The sequence below is a fragment of the Podarcis liolepis genome (assembly GCF_965112155.1).
Source record: "Podarcis liolepis genome assembly, chromosome: 8".
Taxonomy (NCBI): Eukaryota; Metazoa; Chordata; class Lepidosauria; order Squamata; family Lacertidae; genus Podarcis; species Podarcis liolepis.
The window spans coordinates 52,335,101-52,362,610 of NC_139560.1; the positions used below are offsets into that span (position 1 = coordinate 52,335,101).

The following is a 27,510-nucleotide window of genomic DNA, read 5'->3' on the forward strand; positions in this document are numbered from 1 at the left end:
TTCCCAAAGCACATGTGGAAGGATGTTCCAGCATGCTCTCTCATATATCCCATCTTTCCTCATAGGATCTCAAGTTGGTGTACATGGTTCTCCCCCTCCACATATTATCTTCACAACAAAGCTTGGATAGCTTAGACTGAGAGGCAATGACAGGCCCACCTAGAGAACTTCTTGGCCAAATTGAGATTTGACCCTTGGTCTCCTGGTCCTAGTCCAACACTCTAACCACTGTGCTAGAGAGGGACAGGATGCCGGGTGGGGGGGAGGAGAGGAGGCTGCCCCACCCATCTTGGGTTCTAGTTGCAGCACACAGCTTAACTCCCAAGGGGTTGTGTCCCTGACAGAAAAATGATTGCCTCCTCCTGTTCCAAGTTGTATAAAGGGTCTAACATATAAATCTTTGTACATTCAGGATCCAGTTAAGAGTAAATAATTGCAAAGCCTCTTTAGTCCCATTAGATATTATAAAAGGGCATAACATGGTGCACCTTGACTGTTCCTAGGGTTGCATTCACATAAAGAACATAATAGAGTACAGTAGGTGAACCAAGCCTCCTAGGAACGCAGGCACTGCTTGACCTTGGAGCTTTTTTCTGAAAAGGAAAAAATACAAAGGAAATATATCTGCAATTATTGTCACTGTGGAGAACAAAAGGGAAAGTTGGCTGAAATGAAGTAAGGTTTTCAAAAGCCTTGTGTTCGCTGCAGTACAATATGGTTTCTAACCCTTGCAGCTATCCTGCTCACTTGCTCTGCTCCTCCTGCAAGAAAAAAAATTTCGTTTCACAGCTGAGGTGTCTTTGTGGTTCCGAACAAGGTCTAACATTCTTTCCACTGGAACAGCACCTGCTTGTCATGTCATCTTTTATCTGGGTGGTGATAAGCCACACAGCGTCGTATGCTTTACTTGCACGGAGTTAAGTGACATGATATGGCATGACAGATGAAGCCAGACCTCAAAGCACAGCACTTTCTGCTTTGAGATACACCACAACACAATAAACTGAGTGTATTTGGCTCTGCAAATCAACAGCCAAGATCCTCAACTGAAGAGAGCTGTCAGAGAATCTTTGCATTCACTATTGGTGATTCATAAAGCATCTGACTACCTATTGTTAGAAACTGAATGCTGGGTAAGATAGATCATCTGCTCTGCTGCAGTTCTTCTTACAGTCTCCTTCTTATTTTAAAACAGTTACCATTCATGCAGTCGTAAGCAAACAGTGGGACTTGCTACTGTTACTGTTTCCTGGGCCTTCATGTGAGGTCATGAAGCATTTGTTCTCCCAGAAAGGTATATGCCAGGGATAGCCAATGTGGCACCTTCCAGATGCTGTCAGACTACAATACACATCAACCCCAGCCGGCTTGGGCAATGATTAGCTATCATAGGCTATGATTAGCTGTCATACTGTACTGTTTTATTGTTGTTAGCCGCCCTGAGCCCAGCTTCGGCCGGGGAGGGCGGGATATAAATAAAATTTATTATTATTATTATTATTATTATTATTATTATTATTATTATAGCTGCAGTCTAACAACATCTGTAGGATGTGTCATTGGCACATGACAGAAAAAAATATGGGCATTATATAAAGCTGTTTGGTCTGTGAATTTCTGAGACAACAATTTTGGGTTTACATATGTGTATTTGTACATGTATGCATCTACATATTTGCTTGCACCTGTGTCTAAAGGTGTATCAGTAATGAGAAGCTCCATGGGGCACAAAATGTTGTTGTTTGCCAGTGGTATGAAGCTATTTTCTGCATCCAGTGCCATAATGAACAGCTAGTAATCTGTGCTGCTCCCTACCATCCGTGACCTGAAGGGTATTTCCTGGGGGAAATTTAGCCTGCCCCAGAACAGAACTTTTCTAGCCACCCTCAGCTGTATTGTTGAAAAAGAGGAGGCTACTATAACTGGCATGAAGGACCAGGATAGTCTCTGGATGACTCCAGAATCAGTGAGCTGGAAGGAGAACCACGTTTCAAGCCCTCCTCTCATCTGCCTCGGTTTTATTACAGTCACAGCTGAGGCTTTAACCCAGCTTGTTGATTAAGTTCCCTGCTTTGGCTCTGAAATACAGACACTGCAACTGTAAACACGGCTTCCCTTTCTTATAGGTAATGCATAATTAAAGCTTGGAGTGATTTGTCCTGACATTATAGCACCTTAGTGCTATTTCCACTTATCTGATTTCGCTTCATTTGTTTATGGGAGGTAATACACAAGTGCCCCTGCACACCCTCCACAGAAGGAATTAATTTTGAGTACTTGCAAAATATGGGATTGCATAATTCTCTTCTAATGAAACCCTTTCTCTGTGACATGTTAAACAGGCTCTTTTTATTAATACTCATAAGATTGTTTACTTACAGTAGTGGGCATAAGTGAATTAAGAAGGCTTGTCTTTTGAGACAAGTGGATCCTCATAGGAAGTGCTGGCTTCAGCTTTTGGAAGGCAAGATACCCAGAGCATCTAAATACTGTTAATATGAAATGCTGTCAAATGATTTGAATACCATTGTACGTCAGTTGCTAAATGCTAAATACTATTGCACATCAACCGTGAAATACAGTGATGTATAAAATAGCATTGCAATTGCATCTCAGGTATTTTCAGATATCAGGCAGTGATGATAGTGGAAAAAAATCACAGTACAGTGGTACCTTGGTTTACGAACTTAATCCGTTCCAGAACTCCATTCTTAAACAAAGCATTCTTAAACCAAGGTGTTCTTCCCCATAACAGCGGGGGACTCAATTTACAAATGGAACACATGCAACAGGAAGCGGAACATGTTCTGCTTCCAAGGCAAAGTTCACAAACCAAAATACCTACTTCTGGGTTTGCAGTGTTCTTAATCCAAGTTGTTCACAAACTAAGCTGTTCTTAAACCAAGGTACCACTGTATTTCAGATATGTTGTAGTTGTTTAGTCATTTAGTCGTGTCCGACTGTTCATGACCCCATGGATCAGAGCACGCCAGGCACTCCTGTCTTCCACTGCCTCCCGCAGTTTGGTCAGACTCATGTTTGTAGCTTCGAGAACACTGTCCAACCATCTTGTCCTCTGTCGTTCCCTTCTTCTTGTGCCCTCCATCTTTCCCAACATCAGGGTCTTTTTCAGGGAGTCTTCTCTTCGCTTCACGATCTGTCCTTCCAGTGAGCACTCAGGGCTGATTTCCTTAAGAATGGATACATTTGATCTTCTTACAGTCCATGGGACTCTCAAGAGTCTCCTCCAGCACCATAATTCAAAAGCATCAATTCTTCGGCGATCAGCCTTCTTTATGGTCCAGCTCTCACTTCCATACATCACTACTAGGAAAACCATGACTTTAACTATGTGGACCTTTGTTGGCAAGGTGATGTCTCTGCTTTCAGATATATATATTTCAGATATAGGTAACAAATATTTGGTGAATATGTGGCAAATATTGAATATCCATAAAATATCCAATATTAAAATTCACAGGGGAGAATTTCTGGAACAAAGTTTCTTTCAGGTCTACATAGCTCAAGTTTACCTGTTGAAATGTGATGTGGCCCTTCTTTGCAGCCGTCACGCAGTTTGTGAACTCACCATAGGTAAGAAAACTCACAGACACTGATGAGCACAAAACCCACTTCATCATCCTGTGGCGAAGGGTGGGGGAAGGAGGATACGGAAATCCAAAGAAGTTGTAAATTAAGGTGGGAAAGTTTTTTTTTTTAAAAAAAACACATTTCACAAATCATACTTGTCATGAGGCACGTACAGCATTACTACATTTATAATACTTTTTAGAAATGACATTGGGGGAACATATAATGAATGCCAACAGCCACACCATAACTTGGAAAGCCATGCCAGGAAGTGAAATGATGAATAAAGCCTGGCATATTGGGAAGAGGTAATTGGAAAACAGCTGGGCAAGCCGAACAATTTGGTGCTCTTCCTTTTGAGGGATAGAAGTCTATCACTTAAAGGGGAGAAAATAGAGTAACATGGCTTTTGCTGCCAGTACTGCCTGTTAGCAGCAGGGATTCCAGTTTCACAGAAACTGATTTTTCAGGGAAGGGGGTCTTCATTTCTATCTGGTTCTTTCTTCCTTCCCTGTAGGAGAGAATGAGGAGGAGGGAGAAAAAGATACATCCCTGCGGGCTGGCTCTGAGTATAATGAGATAGAAGAGGAAATCCTGTCAAAGCTAATATTTCTCTGGTGGAAGACCTTCAGATAAAAATGGCTTGGGACTCAGCATGACAGTTTGCCCTTAAACATAAGATATTTCTACCATATCGTACCAAAAGTGTTCCTAACTTCATTTTGCAAATACAGAGGTATGGAAAAGCCAGGATTAATGAGCTGAAAATCTTTATGACTTGAAACTGGCAAATTACTCCCCTCACATAGCCAATTCCAGATGGAGACTGATATAGTATAGAAGTTTCTCACTGTTTTCATAATCTGTGTGGCTTTATAAGCTATATGACACACAGGCATAACAGTGAATAAAATATTGGCTCAAGCTTCAATTTTCTTTCCCCCTTTGCTAAAGGTGGGCTGCCTCCCTCTTTGATATTTAACTAGCAGCTTTGCCTGGGAATTCTAAGAAACGCCCCCCAAAATTGCTACAGATTTGGAACTAGTGGTTAAAAATGGTACAGTTTTGAAAGGGTCAGCCCACCATTTTGATTCACAATTGTGTCCAATTGTATCCATACATAGGCAGGAACCTGTTCCTTGATCTCAGGAATCACCATGCAAAACGTAGCTATAATATGTTTAGAGGGGTCCAAATGCATAGCAAACAAACAACTTTCCAAAATATAATACAGTAGATTTTGCCAAATTCAAGTGCTTCACTAAGCGAAACTAGTGGCTGCTGTTGTGTGGCAGCAGAGGTGGAAAGGAGCTCTCCAAGGTAAGTGAGCAGCACTGAAGTGGAAAATGTCATCCTATGTACACAAGCTCATGGGGTCTGAACTGCGGTAAGTGCAGAGTTGCTGAGCAGATAAGCTGCAGCTCCTGATGTTACCAGCCTGGGAAAACTGTCCCCTCAACAGTGGAGCACTTACACAAGATGGAGGCAGGATTTGTAAACTGGATGAATGATTCTTCCGTCTTCCATGTGATAGTCCTTGAGATATTTAAAGATGGCTGTCATATATCATCTCAGTCTCCTCTTCTACAGGCTAAGCATAAGGCTTGGTTTCCAGCCCCTTGATCATCTTGGTTGCCCTCCTCAAGCTTGAAGCAAGCTTGTTTTCTCCTGCTCTGGAGGCCAGGACCTGAACCAATGGATTCAAGTTAGAGGAAAGGAGATTCTGAGTAAACATCAGAAAGAACTTTCTGATAGTAAGAGCTGAGTGACAGTGGAATGGACTGCCTTGGAAGGTGGTGGGTTTTCCTTCCTTGGAAGTTTTAAAGCAGAGGCTGGATGACCATCTGTCATGGATGCTTTAGTTGAGATTTCTTCATTGCAGGGGGTTGGACTAGATGACCCTCAGAATCCCTTCCAACTCAACAATCCTATGATTCTATTAACATCACCCAGAAGGCCACTGATAGATGAAATCTTATGGTAGAGGAAATATCACTTGACAATTAATATAATCCCATGAATAGCGGAGTTGCATGAATTAGCTTTTGCAAGTGTCAAAATCCTCAACCTCTCAGGCTCTAAGTGGATCCTCTTCACTTTCCTGACTTCCTTGTTATTTTCTGGTCATACTGAACCTGCATAACAGTGACACGCTTTATGAAAATGACACCATTAGTACTGAGAGCGAACCTATACAGAGCAGTAGCCCACAACCATTAATGTGAGCATAATAAAGGCTGCATGGCAAACATGCTTGAGCAGAAAAAAACCAGATCAGTTTACCAAGTTTTAAAACTCTTCTAATAAGCAGCCCACACAGCCATGGGATAAAGACCACTTTGGATGCTACCAACGTTCTTCTTAGAGCAGTCACAACTCTTGTGTAATTATCAAAGGTGGTGCCTGCAATGCAATTGAAAACCTACATTACCAAGAGCTGTGATTCAGTTCACGTTCTGCCAATACCCTCTAACTATGTGTTTACTTCATTCAACAGGAACTGTTCAATGAGAGTGAGGATTCATTGCAAGTTCACAGAGGAAATAAAGGCTTGACACAGATTGGCTAGCCTAATCGAGAAGGGCCTGCAATCATTGAGAAGTGCAAGAACTCCAGATGTATGCTAATGCCATGGCATATGAACATATACCAACTGGCAACATAAGCATGACCCCCCATTTGGCCTTTATTTAGCCCTGTTGAGAAAATAATAATAATAATAATAAATTTTATTTATATCCCGCCTTCCCCAGCCGAAGCCGGGCTCAGGGCGGCTAACAACACTAAAATAGTGCAACATTATAAAACATCATAAGAATTAATTAAAATCAAAATTGATGGCAACCATAAACTAAAGTATTGTAAAGATTGCCAAAGGAGGGAGTCAGGCTGTGCCCTAACCAAAGGCCTGGTGGAACAGCTCTGTCTTGCAGGCCCTGCGGAAAGATGTCAAGTCCTGCAGGGCCCTTGTCTCTTGTGACAGAGCGTTCCACCAGGTTGGAGCCGCAGCCGAAAAAGCCCTGGCTCTAGTTGAGGCCAGCCTAACCTCTCTGTGGCCTGGGACCTTCAAGATGTTTTTATTTGAGGACCGTAAGTTCCTCTGTGGGGCATACCAGGAGAGGCGGTCCCGTAGATACGAGGGTCCTAGGCCGTGTAGGGCTTTGAAGGTTAAAACCAGCACCTTAAACCTGATCCTGTACTCCACCGGGAGCCAGTGCAGCTGGTATAGCACCGGATGAATGTGATCCCGCAGCGAAGACCCCGTAAGGAGTCTCGCTGCGGCATTCTGCACCCGCTGGAGTTTCTGGGTCAGTCTCAAGGGCAGCCCCACGTAGAGCGAGTTACAATAATCCAGTCTGGAGGTGACCGTCGCGTGGATCACAGTGGCTAGGTCAGGGCGAGAGAGGTAAGGAGCCAACTGCTTAGCTTGGCGGAGATGAAAAAATGCCGCCTTTGTTATAGCTGCAATCTGCGCCTCCATGGAGAGGGAGGTATCGAAGATTACACCCAAACTCTTAACGGACGGCGCTGGCACTAATTGCACCCCCGCAAGAGATGGGAGTTGCCCCCTCAATCCCATATCGTCCCGTCCCAGCCAGAGGACCTCTGTCTTCGAAGGATTTAACTTCAACCGGCTCCCACGTAACCATCCAGCCACAGCTTCCAAGCATCTGATCAGTGTGTCTGGGGCCGAGTCAGGATGGCCATCCATCAACAGATAGAGTTGGGTGTCATCAGCATACTGATGGCAGCCCAGCCCAAAACTCCGGACAAGCTGGGCATAAAGATGTTAAAAAGCATCGGGGAGAGAATCGCACCCTGAGGCACTCCACACACCAAGGAGTGGCGGGATGACAGTTCCCCCCCAAGCGCCACCCTCTGTCCCCGACTAGAGAGAAACGAGCGCAGCCATTGAAGGACTGTGCCCTGGATCCCCACGTCAGCGAGGCGGTGGTCCAGAAGTTCGTGATCAACCATGTCGAAAGCTGCTGACAGATCTAGAAGAATCAGCAGCCCCGACCCGCCTCGATCCAGCTGTCTACGAAGATCATCTGTTAGGGCGACCAGAGCCGTCTCGGTCCCATGACCAGCGCGGAAGCCAGACTGGAATGGATCCAGAGCCGATGTTTCATCCAGAAACCTACCAAGCTGTTCAGCAACCGCTCTCTCAATCACCTTACCCAGGAATGGAAGATTCAAAACTGGGCGGTAATTGGATAGATCTAAGGGATCTAATGATGTTTTCTTTAAGAGCGGACGCACCACTGCCTCCTTCAGTTCCCCTGGGAATGTCCCGGTGCCAAGGGACAAATTGATGATATCCCCCAGGGGGGCCCGCACCTCGTCTGGACACGCTCTAATCAGCCAAGACGGGCACGGGTCAAGAGGACAAGTGGTGGGCTTTCCAGCTCGGAGGAGTCTGTCCACATCGGCTGGGGATATCCGGTCAAAGTGGTCCAATACTGGACCCGAGGACAGTCGAGGGGCCTCCAGTTCCTTTATTGTATCCAAATTGGCAGGGAGGTCATGGTGGAGCGACAGGACCTTCTCCGCAAAAAAGCTCGCAAATGCCTCACAGCTGTGTGTCGAATTGTTATTTAAATTTGGTTGTCCTTCGAGGGACGTTAAAGACCGAATTATACTAAATAATTGTGCCGGGCGAGAGCTAGCGGATGCAATGGAGGCCGAGAAGTAGGACTTCTTAGCGGCCTTCACTGCCATCTCGTAGGTTTTCATAAAAACCCTATAAGATGTTCTTGAGGCTCCGTCACGGGCACCCCGCCATACTCGCTCTAGCCGTCTGAGGTCCCGCTTCATTTTCCGGAGCTCCTCAGTAAACCAGGGAGCCCGGTTTCTGCGGGGTCGCAGAGGGCGCTTAGGTGCGATCTCATTGATGGCTGCCAGGAGCTGGGTATTCCAGCCCTCAACAAGCTCAGTCAATGAGTCGCCAGGGGGAGAAAGGTCCCGCAAGGCTTGACGGAATCTATCAGGGTCCATCAGCCTCCGCGGGCGAGCCCAAATCGGCTCACCACCTAAGCAGGGTGGGGGTGGAACGTCAATCCTGGCTTTCAGAGCGTAGTGATCAGACCATGGCACCTTCATCGAAGGAAACATGATCACATCTATGCCGACGCCAAAGATCAGATCCAGCGTGTGGCCTGCTTGATGTGTGGCGCCCGAAACAAACTGGGAGAGCCCTAGTGTCGCCATGGAAGACACCAGGTCCAGAGCCTGTGAGGAGGGAGTGGCATCGGCATGGATGTTGAAGTCCCCCAATACCAATAGGTTAGGGAACTCCAAGGCCCAGCCGGCCACCGCCTCCAGCAGGCCTGACAGGGTGGCTGCTGGTGCGCTAGGTGGCCGGTACACCAGCCAGACAGCCAAGCTCACCTCGGAGCCCCACACTAGGCCAACACATTCAATGCCGGGGATCGATGGCGGTGGTAGAGCCCTGAAAGAACAATCTTCCCGGATTAATAGTGCCACCCCTCCCCCCTGGCCCACAGTCCGTGACTGGTGGAGGACGGAAAAACCCGGGGGTGCCATCTCTCGTAAGGTAACAGTATCCCCTTCGCGCACCCAGGTCTCCGTCACACAAGCCAGGTCGACCCCCTGCGAGATGATGAAATCTCGCAGGGTGGCGGTTTTGTTGCCTATAGACCTGGCATTGCACAACACCAGTGACGGAGGTGAGTAATCCTTGCTCACCCTACCCTCGTCTCTCGGGATGGGGCGCAGATTGGAAGGGGTACGAGCATATCCGTATCTCGATCCCCTTCGCCTATGACATCTGCCCCCACCGCCATACCTCCCTCGCCCCTCCACAGTAGGAATCCCAGGCCTCATACTCGCCTCCATTTACAAAATATAAAAACAAACAAACAAACAAATAAACCATTACCCCAAAACAAAACCAATCCCCACCCCACTCAACAACCATCCCAACCCAAAATAAAACAAAACAAAATAAAAATACATGTATAAAAAACCACCGTTTCTGGTGATACAACAAAGTAATAAGTAAAAACACTTTTAAAACACTTTAAAAAATATAAAACGTTTAAACATTTGCTGCTGCAGCAGCAGTGTCCTTAGAGTTGTGGCGGTGGTGAGTATGGGGGCCGCCCCCAGGCCCAAGGTGGAGAATGGGCATTGCAGGGGGAGCGGTCCTCCCCAAGACTCACTGGCAGAAGAACAGCAGCGATGTCCCGAGGCCTCCTTGGAGCCTTGTGTGCTGAGGTGGAGTATGGGGCCCGCCCCCAGGCCCAAGGTGGAGAATGGGCTTGCAGGGGGGGCGGTCCTCCCCAAGACTCACCGGCAAAGCGGCAGCAGCGATGTCCCGAGGCCTCCTTGGAGCCTTGTGTGCTGAGGTGGAGTATGGGGCCCGCCCCCAGGCCCAAGGTGGAGAATGGGCTTGCAGGGGGGGTGGTCCTCCCCAAGACTCACCGGCAAAGCGGCAGCAGCGATGTCCCGAGGCCTCCTTGGAGCCTTATATGCTGAGGTGGAGTATGGGGCCCGCCCCCAGGCCCAAGGTGGAGAATGGGCTTGCAGGGGGAGCGGTCCTCCCCAAGACTCACCGGCAAAGCGGCAGCAGCGATGTCCCGAGGCCTCCTTGGAGCCTTATATGCTGAGGTGGAGTATGGGGCCCGCCCCCAGGCCCAAGGTGGAGAATGGGCTTGAAGGGGGAGCGGTCCTCCCCAAGACTCACCGGCAAAGCGGCAGCAGCTCCTTATGCACCACAAACTTAGGCTACAATCCTGACCCCTGAGAATAAGTGCCACTGAACTCAATAGGACCAACTTCTGACTAGTAATGGTTAGAATTCTGGCCTTAATCAATAGCCACTTTGCATTGCATAAGGTTAAAGGTCTTATTTCCCAGGTGGGAGATCTCTGTCCAAATATGGTATGGTTGGGTGGTAAACTACCAGTTTGTGTTTTTTATTTGCCATTTTTGCAGCCTCTGTACCACTGAAAGAGCTGCACCACCTCTTGCTATATTTGGCAGCTCTCAGCACTTAATGCGCCTTATCCAGCTCTCACCACCCTGTGCCATCTTCTTTCCACTTTCCCGATGAAACTTCCATTTCTGAATAGTTCTGCAATCGTTGCCGGCACTCAACTAATCACTGCCAAGCATGAACAGTGGTAATCTTTACTGGATGTTCCGGAGGAGGAAAAATTCTCAAGTCAGAAAGTCATACAGCTGCATGGAATGCAATGCTATCCCTTAACTTTCTCCCTCACTGTTCCTGAAAGGAAAATAATACTGACAGTTCTATTTGTATGCCTTTATCACTTGGGAGATCACTTTTTATATAACTTGATATAAAAAACGACAGACAAATATTATTCTGGCTTTAAGAAAAAGTACCAAGATTGCATTTACCTTTGAGGATTATTGATATAAGAAAGTTTTGTTAAGAACTCTTATTAAATAAATGTCATATACTTTCAGCTTGATTTTTCCATCTTTATTGATAAGACACTCCTCTCAAGAGGAATATAAAGATGAGATAAAAACTGTGGCATTTCATTAAGATTATTTTAGCCCCCCCCCCCCCGATTATACTTACATTACTGGAGTTTCTTAGACTAGGGCAGGAGATTTAAGTTATCTGAATAAAATACCACCATTTGCTTCCCATCATTTTATTTATTACTAGTATTCAAAGAAAGAGAAGTGTTTAGCAGCAGAGATACTGTAGGATGACAAATCTGTCAGGTCATATTTAAACAGTGAATGGTTTGGGGGGGGATAAAAGCTCTCACCTCTAGCTCAAAAGTTCTGGGGAGGAAAGGAATGGACAGAGTGATGGAAAGGAATGGACAGAGTGCAAATCAAGGTCCAAAGATAAATGACCATGGAGTATAAATATAGTTTCACTCTGGGAAAATGGTTTGCAGGGCAGGACTAGTATCTACTTGCCCATGTAATGACCCACTGGCTTGACTGAAACACACTTTGCAAATGGGAATAAATCTAGCCAACAGTGCAATTAATCTACCTGGTGCAAAAAAAGTTTAAAAAGTTAAAAAAAGTTAAGCATTAGGAATTCTTTTGTTTTAATGGGGTATAAATTTATTTAAATGTTTTTTGGGTCATGTCTAGTGACTAATTACAATTTATCATTTTTATTTAATGCTTTAGTTCTATTCTTCTAAATCACCTGTAAGTCACGTGCACCTGTAAATCGCATCGATTTGCACCTGTGTGATGTTAGATTAGCAAAAAATTTGTGGTAACCGCTAAGCTAAGGACTGCATATCACACAATAATTGTGGTCAGCTAGCCAAATGCAGAGTACAGTGCTTTTGCAACCTGTTCGTTCTGGTGGGGGGAACATGTATGCATGATTTGCAATATCAAAATACATTTGACTGTTAACCAGGAAAGCACTGGAGGCCTGCTTCTGTGAAATGTAAAGAGGTGAACGACGCATAAAGGCATCCCTTATGCAGATACACTCTTATGAACATGACTAGAAAACCAATAGCCTACACTAGATGATACCTGGTCTATATTACTTTGAAATAACTAGAATCTCAGAATATATACTGGCTTCTGGCTTCCCAGGCTTGACTCCCAAAATCGATGTGTTGACCATCTGAGCAGGGGGATGTTTAAGTAGGGGAAGCCCATGAGCATAGACAGGGCACACATAAGCCCTGATCAAGTGAGGGCTTTTACTTGGGAAGAAGGCCTAACTTAAGCATGGGAGTCCGCATGCATATGTTCTGCTCAGATATCCACACTCATAGGAAAACCATATGATGTTGAGGGGTAAATAATTTTCTGTTTATGCAATATAAATGTGAAGATTACATACATCTTTGCCCATAAGGTTGTTTAGTATGAAATAGAGTAAGGCTTTTTTTTTTTTTGGTGGACTATCTTTTACCTAAAGAGTAAAAAGAAAAGAAAAGTGTCATTTCCCCATAAGAGCAACTGAAAGTGTTATTATTTCTAATTTACAACCAAACAAGCTTTGCATATTGTTCTTGACACTTTTATCCCTTTAGGGAGAACATCCCTCTCTCGGAATATTTCTGTGTCATATATTTTGCTAATGTCCACAGTCAGGCTTGGTGTGGTTCAGTATTGACCCAGGGAAGGTTTGGCAGCATTAACTCAATGAAAGTGGCAGAAAAATAGTCTGGTTTTTAAAGTCCCGTAGTGCAGAGCTTTCCCTTAAGGTGTCTTTTACAGCATTCTAAAAATGACTAATCCTGACCATCTGAAATAACTCTTCAAAAGGTTCCAGTCATTTCAGTGTAACAAAAACAACAACATCAAGCAAATTAAACGGAAATAAAAACAAACATCTCAATTGAATTACATCTGAAGGCTAAACCTCTATTTTCTAAAGCGGTGATTACCTGTTCTTTGTTATCCTGCTTTGAAAATGTGTAGTAATGCACATGCCATGCATATTTTGTGTAGGATTTGAAGTATATGCGTTTTTTGTTTGTTTTTAAAGGCTAAAAGAGCAAAACAATTATTACTTTTATTTCTGTTCACAACTTGAACAGATCTTTAAATTCAGCTTGAAATTTGAAGGCAGTAGCAAACTGGGTGGGTGAAAGGGGGCAATTCTAGGGGGCTGGTAGAATTCACTCTAAGATTAAAGATTGTTTTCCCTTTGGTGATACTGATAGTGGTTCTAATTTTAATACTTTTCTTCTCCTTTTCAATAGTGTGCTGCCCTTGTTTGACACTTGCAGGTAGCTGTTATCAGCTCACCCTGTGCCCTGGGGAACAATACTATTTGCTGTGGGTTCATAGCATGAGCAAATTGGTGCAATGCCACCTCTTGTTAGTCGCTTGCTGGTAAACCAGGAATGATGCAACCACAAGTTGTTGTTGGCATCTGTTTGTCTCAGGAGACAATAAAGTGTGCTTCCGAGGTTGAAATCAAACTGAAGTGACTTCCCCAGGGTGCAAGCCTGGACAGTGTGTATGGAGGTCCTGGACTGCCCAAACAACAAGTCTCCACTCTCAGCTTCTCTGATGCTGTCCAAGGAGAGCAGAGCAATACGTTTGACACCAGCTTGGCTGCAGGAGTTGCCAGAAGGAGGCATACAAGATGCCACCTAATGGGGAACTGAAGTCCGGATTTGTGTAGGGTTTACTCCTTGGTCCATTCTGAAGATATCCCCGCAAGGCATATGGAGGTTCAGGATCAGAGTTTAGCTCCTTCTAGATGGAGTATGTTTCCAGGTGGACGAGCCCCATCTTCCCCTCACATCCCTCTACAGTACGAGCAGAAACCACCTTCTTGGCCGTTGGACTATTGATCTCGTCTGTTCAATTCGTCAGAGCCTGTTTTCACATGCAGGGAGGGTCCCTAACTCACAGAGAGTTTGATGCCCATTGACTACCTTCACCTGGTTTAACTGGCCAGTTGAAGCAATTTCCCAGGGTGTGGCTGCTATCACATGCTGATAGCTTCTAGGAGCCACAGGTGAGAGCTGAGTGCAGGGTGGGAAACAAAGATGGACAAAGTACCCCAGAAGGAGCAGGACATGTCCACCACCAGAGGTACCACTCCTCCCATAACACCCCATACACCGCAGCCACAACAAGTACATGAGAAGTAGCTAATCATCTTCCTAAAAAGAAAGAGATGATAAGAAAAGCTACTAGTTAAAGAGCTTTTTTAATTGAAGGAGAAGCTGGACAACACCAATGTGGGATGAATCACCATACTAGGTACCATGTGGATACCTAATTCCACTCACGTCTCAGTAGTGCTACAACCCTAATGTGAAAGCAGCTGTTACTGGAGGAAAATGAAAAGAAACAAGAATAGGAATTATGACCAATACCTTTTTCCTGGAAAAGAAGCTGCAAAGAAATCTCTCCACAAATTTTCTAGGAAATACGGTACGTTCCTTCAATAAACTGCCAGGATTGGGGGAAGGATTGCCACCCATTCCTTCTGACATGGACCAATCAATATTAGCATACCCTGGAGACATGTAAATCAAGGCTGAAGAAAAACCAGTCAGGGCCACTTATGCTAAAGTGGGTTTTAGAATTGTACATGCTAATGGAAGTTAGTATAAATTAAGCACTCTGAGTCATTAGTTAGTCCTGAAAGGCCTTTAAAAAAGAAGTTTACTTTCTCAATTTATTCTGGGCAGGAATTGGGAAATTTCTTCTGACCATTTCAGGATACTTGCAAGTGACTGAGCAGCCACTGACTAGGTTGAGAAAGCAGGTTTTTGGTTGCCTAGGTGACAAACTATGCGTAGTGACAGCTTTGCTAGCTGTCAAAATGGGATTTGGCTTTGCAAAATTAATGTAATGCCAGGTGGCCAGATCTTAGATATCATGGTTGATACAAATCAGGTTAATTACAAAATCCTCCTTCTATATCAGCACATACATTTGATACATGATTAAGTTATATCTAGTCAAAATTCAGCATTAAAAATAAATAAATCTTTTAAACTTTAGTATGGAGACATTCAGATGATCCATGCCAGCACACAATGAAGGAACAAGCAGGGGATGGGGTGGAAATGAGGCTGTGCAGTCTGGCCTATCCTCTGATGCACATAGTAGCCATGCCCCCCAGTCTGTGCATTTGGCTGGTATGAGGCACAACTAAATTACTGTTGTAATTTACCTCTGTTACCTCTGCAAGCATGATTGCAACACATTGGGCATGCATCCAGTGCACAATTGACCTGTGAGATACATGTACCAAGCCACTCATCCACATAAGGATGCCTAGTTGAGAAGGGACCTCTCATTCATGTTTTTACCCTCTGTGATTTAGAAATAAAGCTCTGAACTTCAGGAAACAACCAGGTAGAGTCTGGCAAAATCTACTTCACTGTGATTTGAAATATCAATAAATGAGGAGGCATAGGCAGGGCAAGGCACAGCATGCCTAGATTGTCAAGGTATTTCTAAGGAGTGAAATGACAGTGTCTGGGGGTAAACAGGCATTATTATTATTCTTTTTTTAAAAGTAGCTCTGACATATTAAGGCAAAATAACAAATCACCTTCAAAACAGGACTAACGCTTGTACTTAATTACTTCTTGAAATTTAATAGGGAAAGAGCTGCATTCTGATTTTAAATGAGCAACTTATTGTTAATTCATTGAATTCATCTGTGCTTTTGTATTTTTAATATGTATGACAGAAGAGAGCAGTTTTAGAGTAGGCTGCTGCCAATTGTAATATAAAGTTCTCACACTTTGGGGACTTCATTAGCTTTACAAGTTACTCAGCTGAGGCCACAGTGAGACCTTTTAAAAAAGATAATAAAATATTTTTACTACTGTTTCTGCACTGCCAAGCTATAGTAGAGGTGGTACAATAGCACAGATACTAGAACTGAAAATAGCTTCATCAGAAGAATAGCATGTTGGAATATTTTTTCTTTTATTTTTTGTGCTGCTTCAGAGCGGCTGTGCAATATTAATTGTATTTCATGGAAAGCTTCTTCATTATCAGCACACAGCATTGAATGTTTGACTGGTATAAGAAAATGGGGTATCTCAAACAAACCACCCCACACTATAGTTCAGAATTTCCTCCCCACTCCCTTCCAATGACAAACCTCTGCACAGTTTGTTGTTTGAGTAAAATGGCTCCCACTTATTTGGGGTTAACTTTTAACCAAAGCACCAAACCTAACATCTCCCTTGCCCAGTCGCCCCCTGGCATGATTTAAAATGGTCCAAACTTAGTGGGAAGCACTTTACACAGACAAATAAATATTCAGAGTGGCTAAGGGTGGGATTCTAATGCAGTTTCTTTCTTCTTCTTTTTGAAGTGAGTATTTTGTGCTGGAATGACAGAGTACTTTAATCCACTTTAAATTTTTTTTTAAGATAATATTTATTAAAGTTTCATAAACAATAAAAAGTTTCAAGAGTTAGAAATAATAAAGACTACAAAAATGAAAAAGTACAAAAACAAAAATCATCAGAAATACACAATAGAAGCCAGTTAACAAAATAAGGAAAAAAAGGAAAAAGAAAAAAAACACCAAAAAGCAAAACAGAAAATAGATTAGTATTTTCATATCTTGTACTTCATTCCCTAGTTTCTTGACCTCCTCACACCTCCCTTTTTGTATTCCAGTTCAGATATTTAATTCAGCAAGTCCTTACCCTCTAGCATATCCTTACTCAAGATGTTAGCCTATTATACATATAATTTTTCCAATTGTCAATCCCTATTTACATATTCTTAAAAGTCTTTGTACCAATACCCCTTATTTTCCATCAGACATCGTTTTAACATTCCTTAATTTTACAGTGCTTCTGCAAGTAGTCTTTAAATTTCTTCCAATTTTCCTCCACTGACTCTTCTCCCTGGTCACGAATTCTGCCAGTCATTAATCCACTTTAATTGTGCAAACCTAGATTTCTGTTGTGCACTTGAATCCCTCCAGATTTTTTTTTTTTTTTACATGACAGTCTGGGGATGAGTTGATCAAAGCAGCATCACAGCATTCAGTGATGAGCAAAATCCAGTGGCTAGTTAAGTTCCAATTCACACATTAGTCCTCAAACATCCTTTCATAAAAACATATGAAGTGTGAATTTTGCATTACTCTATTTATTGATAGGTGAAGTGTACAGCCCATGTAATAATTGCTAATAACCCTTGTTCCTTCACTTTTAGCTACAGCTATACTGGGGCACATTCTGAAGATATATTTTATTCTACAAAAATTAACCCAGAATAAATATCACTCTCTGATTCAGTTGTGCAATGTCTAAATTTGCTTGTAGACAACTTATCCTCCATGCAATCACATTTTTAGTAGTATCAGGCCAAAATCCAGATGGGAAGGATTGAGGCGTAGCTAAGGGGGCTTGGGGAGCACTGGGCGCCACACCAAAGTGGGCAGCACTTACCGCACCCGAGCCACGTGTCTCTCCTGGGAGTGACACGGTGGCTTGGGCGCTTGCAGGCTCCAGGCTGCCTGAAACAGCACTCTACAGCTGAGGGAGAGGTGGCAGGCAGACTCCCTGCAGGCTCCACACTGCTCAAAAAATCAGTGCGGGGCTGCAGGGTGCCAGAGCGGAATGGGCCTCGGGCACTGGGATTCTGACGCTCCCTGCCCCGCCCCACAGATGCCTTGCCCCACCCCATGGGCACTTCGCCCCAGTCGCCCAAGCAACTAGCTAGGCCACTGCTATGTTGCTCTGGTCCTGTATAGCTTTATGAAGCATTTGAACGTTACTATATTGCTGGAAGAATTCTCCTGTGAGTTGACCCTTGTCTGTTTGTTGCTTGCATCAATAGCTGGCAGAATGGGTTAAAGAGTATGATGCTTCTTGCTTCATAAAGCAACAGAGGACCAGGACAAAGTGGGGCATCTTTGCTGGTCGCAGAAAATCCATTGTTCCCATTTGGATTCATGCTTGTGTGGTGATGAGCAGAGGCTTTAATCCAGCTGGTTCAGGGGTGTGTTGTGATGAAACAGGACACATCAGGATTGAATCACATCTGCCAGCCCATCAACTGATGTCAGCAGGTTGATAGGTGGGCATAGTTTAAGCAAAATAGCCTCATGTGCCAACTTTGACCCCTCCCCCAGTGGTCCAACTGGCCCATGGACCAGAGGCTCCCCATTCCTGAAATATATTGCACAATGCTGAGATTCTTACATTGGCATAACACCAGCGATGCCTAAGGTCTTGCAACTATAGAAAAGTTAATTTGAGTAAAATCATCATCATCTTGCAGGACATGAATCAAGGACATGGATTAAAGAGTCCCAGAATGTTTTCTTTTTTTTTTTTTAATTGGAAAATATTCAAGTTCAAACATGTAAGCTTTTCTAAAGGTAGAGGAAACACTTCCTATTTCTGCAAATTTTTCTTCGTACTGTCCCCACAGGAGAGCTTTCATACCCCCCCCCCCCCACAGATGAATGGTGGCATTGCTTTAAGAACCCAGTAGATCAATACTTTTCATTTCCAGGAAAATTTGGTACATATTATAAACCCAATGATAACTCTGAATTAAAAAGGTAAAGGGACCCCTGACCATTAGGTCCAGTCGTGGCAACTCTGGGGTTGCGGCGCTCATCTTGCTTTATTACAGGGCAGTAAAATAGGGATTTTAAACTTTTCTATGCAAAATCGTTCCCTGCTCTCTGCCGCGGCATGTCTTTCAGTTCCAAAAATCTGTATAATGTTATTTTAAGGGGATGCTGTGATCAGCACCATGAAAGAGAAACAAGGCAAGCAAACCAGCCAACCCTGCCCCCCCCCATTGCTGCCACCAAGTGGATCTCTCTCTCTCTCTCCTGCCCCCCCCTCCTCTGGCTGCCTTTTGACTTTTGAATTTTAACTATCTCACCATACTGGGTAGTGTGATATCGCAGCACTTAGGTGTGGGATGAAAAACAAGGTCCCACACCAACCTTCCCCCAAGCAAACTATGTTTTGCTCAGTACTTTAGTAAAGCAGGAAGTTAAACTGTTTTGGAGGAAATTACTTTAGAATTAATCTTTTCTCAGCTCAGTTACTGTACACCAATGATTTCTGTTTCAGGGCAAATCCAAATAAGGTAGCAATGTCCTGAAATGGAAATGTTCTGGCATGTGGCAACTGAAGTGGCAAAAGAGATTTTCTGGATTCAAGTAATAAAGGACCTATCTTTTAAAAAAATAATAATAAATAAATCACGTGAAGTACCCATGTACTGTGTGTGTGTGTGTGTGTGTGTGTGTGTGTGTGTGTATAGTGGTACCTCAGGTTACAAACTCCACTAACCCAGAAATATTGCTTCAGGTTAAGAACTTTGCTTCAGGATAAGAAAAGAAATCGGGCTCCAGTGGCATGGGAGGCCCCATTAGCTAAAGTGGTGCTTCAGGTTAAGAACTGTTTCTAGTTAAGATCGGACTTCCAGAACGAATTAAGTACTTAACTCAAGGTACCACTGTGTGTATACACACACACACACACCCTTATAAAAGATTGCATACGCTAAAAATGAAATACAACATATAAGCAACAAAAATGCAATTAATCAGAAAACTATGGAAGCAGTTAGGAATAGTGAAACTTACAGTAATCATGAGAACACAAATAGGGTATAAAGGTCAGTGAATGATCTGATCTGGGATAGGACAGGAGGCTATTTTGCCATTTCCACCCTTGGCTACAGCTCCCAATGCCCCCTGATAATTTGTTCTGGAAGTTTGGGAGAACCCCCCCAAACAGTTGTTGGGAGGGTCCCGCAGGCCAGACAGGTGAACTCCTATTCTGTTAGTAGATACCACCTGCTGGACCAGCTGGATATAACCCTTAATGCTCGATACAATAAAGATAAATTATTCATTGTAGTGGAGATGCCTACACTTGGGTGCAATCTACACACGTTTAAAAAATGTGAAAATGCTTTTTTAAAAATCGTTTTGAAAAATGCATTGAATTTGCTACAGCTCACAGTTGCTGTCTAGTGTCCCAATTGTATATTGCACTTTACAACACAATCAAAACGTATTTGCAACTGTATAGCTGAGTCCTTGCTTTCAAAATCTCTGGCTAGCACTGTCAGAACTTTTCATCATTCCTTTCCTCCAGGCAGCTTGATTTTTAACAGCCCATTCTGGCAGAACAACAAATGCAAAGCATTAATTGAGGAGTCACAGTTTTGATACCGCTTAACATGTGTTTGAAGTTCAGAAGTGGAGATGTAGGGAAATGAGGAGGACAAATGATAATGTCCCTTTAGGCACCTCTCACAGCACTCCTTCTTAATTCAGAGCATAAGGCCCCCTTCAGATAAAAGGAAAAGCAACATGGCTTCCCATCCTGTGAACAGCCCCTGCAATACTGCACCACCAACTTCACCTTTGCTCCTCTTTTTCACTTCAGAGGAGACTGCAAGCTGATTTTAAACAAACTCAGCTTAGTAAACAAACCAGGATTGCAATGCAGAGTTTCATCCTGAGTAATTCTCACTAACTAGAATTTAAACAAACCGCTGTTCCCCAGTTCAAATGTAACAGGGAACTGTAGCACGTTTAAACCCTGAAGCAAATGCTTCTGATTTCTTCTGTACATGAAAGATGAAGCAAGGGGAGATTTTATAAGCCCAAGATTCACTGTGGCTTTTTCACACAGGGAAAACAATTCCTATTATGTATGTATGAACCAGGGCTGAGGGAAGACTATGAGTCTGGAAGAGACAACATTCATTGACAAGGTACTGTACTGGTTTTTGCTACATATATGTTATTTTTATAATCAAACAATCCACTGCATAAATGCTGTGAGAGAGCTATATTTATTTTGGGAAATAAATATGCAGTTAACAAAGTTTGACAAATATAATTTGTTTTGCTGTGTATTCTTCTGAGATATTAGTTTGCGTGCTGAGGTCCCCCAAAACACCCTTATCCCAAATAACTCACACTTCACACGTAATTTTTGTTTAAGGTTTTTGGCATAATTTTGGCCACAACTTTATTATCATACAAATTGTGAGTGGTTGCATAGGCATTGGTTTTTAAGACTAGCTGTCCCCCCCGCCTTGGGGACAGCACTGACTTCCGGATTCCAGCGGAAGCCAGTGTGGAGGAACAAGATCAGGGATAACTGGAGCTGCGACACAGACCCACAGCTTCTCCCCGCATGCTCCTAGGGGCTTACACGGCCCAAACCCGATTCCAGGGGTTTGGACGAAAGGATGGTAGGCCCCTGAATTCCTTTAACGGAATTCCCGTGCTGCATCATCACCTGAGGGGTAGGCACAGCCAATCCATACCCCTCCACCAACCAATTTGAACCAATGCCTAACCGCCAACCTTACAAGTTGTGACGATTTGCTACGCAGTAGGCAAAAAACCAGATGGCACACACTAATCAGCCAAATGGCAAAATTCCTACCAGGCCCCCGCACCAATGCGAACGACCCCTAGACAGGCATAGCAAGGTCCAGCGAAGGCCCAATCAAGGGAGGGCGGGCGGGTGATCAGATGCCCACAGCGAAAGAGAAAGCAACTCTCTGTGGGCCCTGCTTAAATAATCTCTGATCTCCACCCCCAAAATGGCAACATCCAATTTGCCCCAGCAACACCATCCAAACCTTGCCAGATCGCTTTCATCAAATTTCCCTGTCAACTACAGGGTGCTTTGCCTGGCCCCAGCCGCAACACGTGCTCTCTTTTATTAGAACACGCTTTGCGTGCTGAGGTCCCCCAAAACACCCTTATCCCAAATAACTCACACTTCACACGTAATTTTTGTTTAAGGTTTTTGGCATAATTTTGGCCACAACTTTATTATCATACAAATTGTGAGTGGTTGCATAGGCATTGGTTTTTAAGACTAGCTGTCCCCCCCGCCTTGGGGACAGCACTGACTTCCGGATTCCAGCGGAAGCCAGTGTGGAGGAACAAGATCAGGGATAACTGGAGCTGCGACACAGACCCACAGCTTCTCCCCGCATGCTCCTAGGGGCTTACACGGCCCAAACCCGATTCCAGGGGTTTGGACGAAAGGATGGTAAGCCCCTGAATTCCTTTAACGGAATTCCCGTGCTGCAGCATCACCTGAGGGGTAGGCACAGCCAATCCATACCCCTCCATACCCCTCCAATTTGAACCAATGCCTAACCGCCACCTGAGCCCTTACGCTCACCGCCAACCACTCACAAACCCAAACATACTCTCAACTTAGCCGCCACTGACCTCAACCATAAATCACTCCCAACAGAGGTAAGATGAACCCCATCAAACCTGTAGCAATCAGTGGCTTTAGCCCTAATATCTGGGTGGGAAATCACAAGCCCACCCAGATCAGACACCAGCTTGCTTGCAGCTGAATTAATACGCTTTCTCACCCTTTCGGTGGCCTCAGGGCAGGGGCTACCCTTCCAGCCGCAACGCTGGAGCAACTGTGACCAAATCAACTTAGTAGAGGGCACCAAGGCCGCCAAGTCCCTCAAATCCTGCAAAATAATACTACGTAAAACATAACAGGAAAAAGAAACCATATCATTTTCCCCGAGCTGCACCACAATCGCCGTAGGGGGGCCCTCCAGGAGAACACGACTCTGCATTAGCGGTAAGAACTCCTTCCACCGCATCCCCCTTCTGGAAATCCAGGACACTTGTACGTGCTGCGGAAGACCAAGGCCAACTCCCAATTCAGATTGCCGAGCTCTGCAAGCGGCCCAATGCACAATACTGTGCCCCACTATCCAAACACGGACAGTGGGTAGACCTAGGGTAAAACAAAAGATGTGAGTACCTGAATCAACATCATTTCCGCACATAACCCCTGTATGCGTCCGACTTCCAACGGCCCAGGTCTTTGATCCTCCTAGCCGACAATCCCCAATGGGCGGCTGTAGTTGCGGCCCCAATCCTAAAGGAATGCGGAGCAAACTCCGAGGCTGCATAGCCACAAGCAGCAATGGCCTTGCGCAAAACACCAGTGAATTGATGACGTGCCAATGGACGCCCATCTTCGTGAATAAACAGGGCCCCTTCCCCATTAGGCCGCAATGCCATATATTTCTGGAGATCCTTGACTGGGCAAGGGCCCCCTCGCCCAGTTGCTGGGAGCCGAATAACTGCCCCTCTGCCCAGCTGATCAGTTTTGGAACTCCTGACAAGGATCTGCAATTCAGACTGAGACAAGCTCACGTCCTGCAGCAACAAACCTCTCGAACCCCCGTCCTGTTTAGGTTCACACACCACCTCCCCAAGCCTCAGGGCTCCGAAAAAAGCTATTGAATAGGCTGCGGAAAATAACCGCGCCTCAAACTTAGACCAGCAGATGCCCCTTAGTTTACTTCGCATCTTGGTCAACAAACTAAACGTTATAGGCCTCCTTGTAGCTGGTCTGGAGGGGCACAGCCGGCCCCACCCTTCCAATGCCTTGCGCACCACGAACTTCCCACATGGGTCATTATTAAAATAAACTTTGCTAAAGAAAGAAATGGCAGCCGCATGCAACCTCAGCGTTCTGGCTGCCCTTTGCATCTGAAATAGATGCGCCAAATATTGGAGCACCTGTGCCGTAGAATGAGGTGTGCCAGTTCCCCCTACCACAGACTGCCCAGTAAAATGCAAAAAATCGGTCCAAGCCTTCTTATAGGACCTCAGTGTGGAGGGGGCAACAGATGCAGCTACTCCCTGTAAAACTAAGTGCTGCCAAGGTTCCAGAGATGATCCGGGAAAAATTCCGGACGGTCTCGAGCCACTGGCGCCAGGGACCTGAACCGCTGCATCTGAAAACGGGACAGAGCATCGGCAATCTCGTTAGACACTCCAGGCACAAAACGAGCAGAAAATACAATGTTAAAACGCAAACAATGCAAAACAAATACCCTCAACAGGGTTGATACCCTAGGCGAACGTGAAGACTGCTTGGCTAGCACGTTCACCACCGCCATGTTATCTGTCCAGAAACACACTCGACGGTCCCTGAATTGCTCAACCCACAAATGGACTGCCACTACAATGGGAAAAAACTCAAGGAAAGTTAAATCCCGAGTTATAGCTTCCCCCCGCCAGGCTGCAGGCCAACGCTCGGCACACCACCTGCCATCCCAATACAAACCAAAACCCAACGACCCCGCAGCATCAGAGTGCACCTGAAAATCGGTATAAAGGTTCAAGGTGTCCTGCCAGAGAGACACCCCATTGAATTCCTCTAGGAATTCCAACCAAATACGAAGGTCAGCGCGCACTTGAGCTGACAGGCGCACCCTATGCCTCGGGGATTTCAAACCTGACATAAGTCTGGCCAAGCGAGAACAGAAAGGTCGCCCTGGGGCGATCACCCTGCAGGCAAAGTTCAGGTGGCCCAACAAGGACTGCAGCTGCCGCAGGGTAACCTTTTTCATGGGTATAAGTTCAGCAATGATGCCCTTCAGCGTGAGTATCTTATCCATCGGCAAACTGGAAGTTTGCGCCACCGTATCCAACAAAATACCAAGGTAAGTCAGCTGCGTAGAAGGACCTTCCGTCTTCTCCGCAGCTAACGGTACACCCAGTTCCTCGGTTAAAGCAGCAAAGGCCTGCAGCAACGCCACACAATCCCCCGTATCATTGGCTGAGGCCAATAAATAATCATCCAAATAATGAGTAACTCCGCCCAAACCAGTTCTTTTGCGCAGAGCCCAGTCCAAGAATGAACTGAAACACTCAAAGGCCGCACAGGCTACCGAGCAGCCCATGGGCATTGCCTTGTCAAAGTAAAATTCCCCTTCAAACTGAAATCCCAGCAACCAGAAGTCATCAGGATGAATAGGAAGCAGCCGAAATGCAGACTCGATGTCGCATTTGGCTAGCAAAGCACCCCTTCCAAATTTCCTTATCATCTTGATCGCTTGATCAAGCGAAGCATACTTCACTGAACAAAGCTCCGGGGGAATAACATCATTTACTGATGTGCCCCTAGGGTGTGAAAGGTTGTGTATCAGGCGAAATTCCCCCGGAGCTTTCTTGGGCACTATACCCAAGGGTGAAATATGCAAATTAGGAAAGGGGGGAACGGCAAAAGGGCCGGCCATACGGCGTAAAGCCAGTTCCTTCCCAATTTTCCTGCGCGCCACCTCAGGCATATCTCTCACAGACTTCTGGTTTGAAGGGTTTCTAGCTACAGGATTTGCCGCCACTGGGATTCGAAATCCCAGGGAAAAACCGTCACGCAAGTAAGATGCTGCCTCCTGAAGAGGGTATAACTGTAACAAAGACAACAACGGCTGTAGCTTAACCGGGGTATAAGCTAACGAGGTAAGTACGCTATTTTCCTGCACCGGCGGCCGCAGCCTGGGGAGCGGCTTTTGGGGGCTGCTGTGAGCCCCCCCCTTTTCGAAAGGGCCGACGAACCCCAGCACAAGCAGATGCTGGATGGTTCCCTGAACACTTTTCACAGCTATGAGAAAACCTGCAGAACTGGCGCTGACAGGTACCCTTGTTAAAATCCCAACAAAAGAACTTGCGACCCGCCTTGGCTGGCACATTCTTAGTTTTTTGCGCTTCAGGGAGCTTATTGTCAATACGTGGAGCCACATAAGTGGTCCAAACATCTAAATCCTTTCGATCCCAGCGGGCAGTGGGGATCTTAGCAGCCCTGCGTCTGAAATTCTCATCATAAGAAATCGCAGCCGACGCTCCAGCCATCGTAAAGGCTGAGCGAACTATGGATAAATAGACCCATAAATGCATCAACCTCCGTGGGTAAGCCGCTGCCACCACTCCTGCAAACACCTGGTAACTATCAAGCCAACGCTCGAAGGTCCTTTCCGCCTTTGGCACAACCACCCTCTTCTTTGCGGCTGCCTTATCCAGGGAGTCCTGGCCCTCCTGAGGGGGTGCCAAGCTAAATATATCAATGTAACGGCCATCCAGAATCCTGGATCGCAGCTTTGTAGTTAAGTGGGCACCTGGTATAATGTCCCTAGCTGAATTGGTGGAAACCCTCACATCAGGCAGGAGGACCCCGTCCCGACAATCCTGCACCGCCCCGTGCTTAGCCCTATGAGAGTTTGCCCTCCTCTCCCAAGCCCATTTTGACTCTCCAAAGCCCCAGTATAATGAGAGTGAAGCTTCCTCATCACTACTGGAGGTTTGAGACGACGTACCTGCGGAAGAGGATGAGGTGTCTCTCCGCCTCCTCTTTGCACGCTTCTTAGAACTCTTTTTTCGGCGACGGATCCCACCTGAAGACGGCCTAGGGGGGAGAGGAAGGCTGTCCTCCACTGAGGATTCAGATGCGTCACCTTGCAGCACATCGCCTGGAACCAACTGAGAAGAGACCACAGGTGAGCGACCAGGAACAGACCTCACTACTGATGAGGACTGTACAACCGAACCCCGTGCCGCCCGAATCCTGGTGGATGTCCTTCGCCTGGTCTGACCCCTGGGGCCACCCCGTACCCTTGGCGCTGCAGCCTGGGAGACAGGTAAGACTGTTGACTGGGACAATTGAGTAGTACGCGAAGGACCCCCAGCTAACAAATCCTCCCCCTCATCTTCAGCGGAAGATGACACTGAAGGAAGAACGTCAACAGGCGGAGCTGGGCTAGTAGGAGAAGTCGTCGGAGTCGAACAGCGTTGAATCAAGCCATCCATTTCAGCCTCAACACGCGCTAACACCACTGGGTCGTTGGCCAAACCAGTGACCATGGATTGAAGGCGTCTAACAGATCGGTGTGGCACTGGAGAGCGCAAAGCTTGGGACGGGCCCTTTATGGGCCGCTTTGCTGAAGAAGCAAGATCAGGCCTCCGTGGTGCCTTCTTCTTTGGAGCCATCCCTGCTATCAGTAAAAGACAAATAACAAAATTAATGCAATGCACCCGGTGCACTGAAATGCAACCGTATAGTCACGCAGCCTCCAGGTAGTTGTAACCAAATGGCTCACCAGCAGGTGGCGCAGCCGGTAAGTAAGGCCAATGTAATGGCTGCGTTTCCACAAACGGCCACTAGAGGTCTCCGCACAATGAGGAGGCAGTAGAAGATGGCGCTCCCGCCAAAATTCTCCAAAATGGAGGACTCCCAACTGCCTCCCAGCAGAAGGCCTCCCACCAAGGCCCAAAGCAAGCCGCCAGCGGGCCTCCAAGCCCAAAAGCCGCTGAGCGCGCTAAATGCCCATCCAAGGGGGGGGTGGGCCCTCCCCAGTGAGAAGTAACCCGACTCCGCAGGCGGTGGCGCCGCAGCGCGGCTAAGGCCGCTAATGCGCGGAGTCAGCAGGGGAGGTGGGGAGGGGTGTCCCCCGACCAGGCCACGCCGGGCCCGTCCCGATCCGCGGGTAGAACGTGGGCGCCGAACGCCGAGCGACTCGGCAGCCCCAACGACGCCCGCGCGGCACCTCCGCGCCAGTCGGCCCTCCCCGGGCAAGGGCGCGCCTAGGCGCACAAAGTGGGAGCCGCCGCCGGGGGGGGGCTCCGGAGGCCCGAGGCCTACCGGACTG

The 27,510-nt window shown here is 45.9% G+C and overlaps 1 protein-coding gene and 1 long non-coding RNA gene across 2 annotated transcripts in view; one reads left to right on the forward strand and one right to left on the reverse strand.

The window, feature by feature from the left end:
- The window catches only part of LOC310714024, a 497,831-nt gene that overhangs the window by 396,170 nt on the left and 74,151 nt on the right, over positions 1 to 27,510 (forward strand). The gene's annotated exons all lie outside the window — the stretch shown is intronic.
- Positions 14,193 to 26,890, reverse strand: LOC310713816 (uncharacterized protein; the record flags this gene model as incomplete). The annotated part of the gene is made up of 3 exons (XM_083518384.1): positions 26,182 to 26,890; positions 22,426 to 22,808; positions 14,193 to 14,204 (listed from the first exon to the last, which is right to left on the reverse strand). Exons 1-3 carry the CDS (start codon positions 26,849 to 26,851, stop codon positions 14,193 to 14,195), a joined length of 1,065 nt encoding a protein of 354 aa, XP_083374510.1. The 5' UTR covers positions 26,852 to 26,890.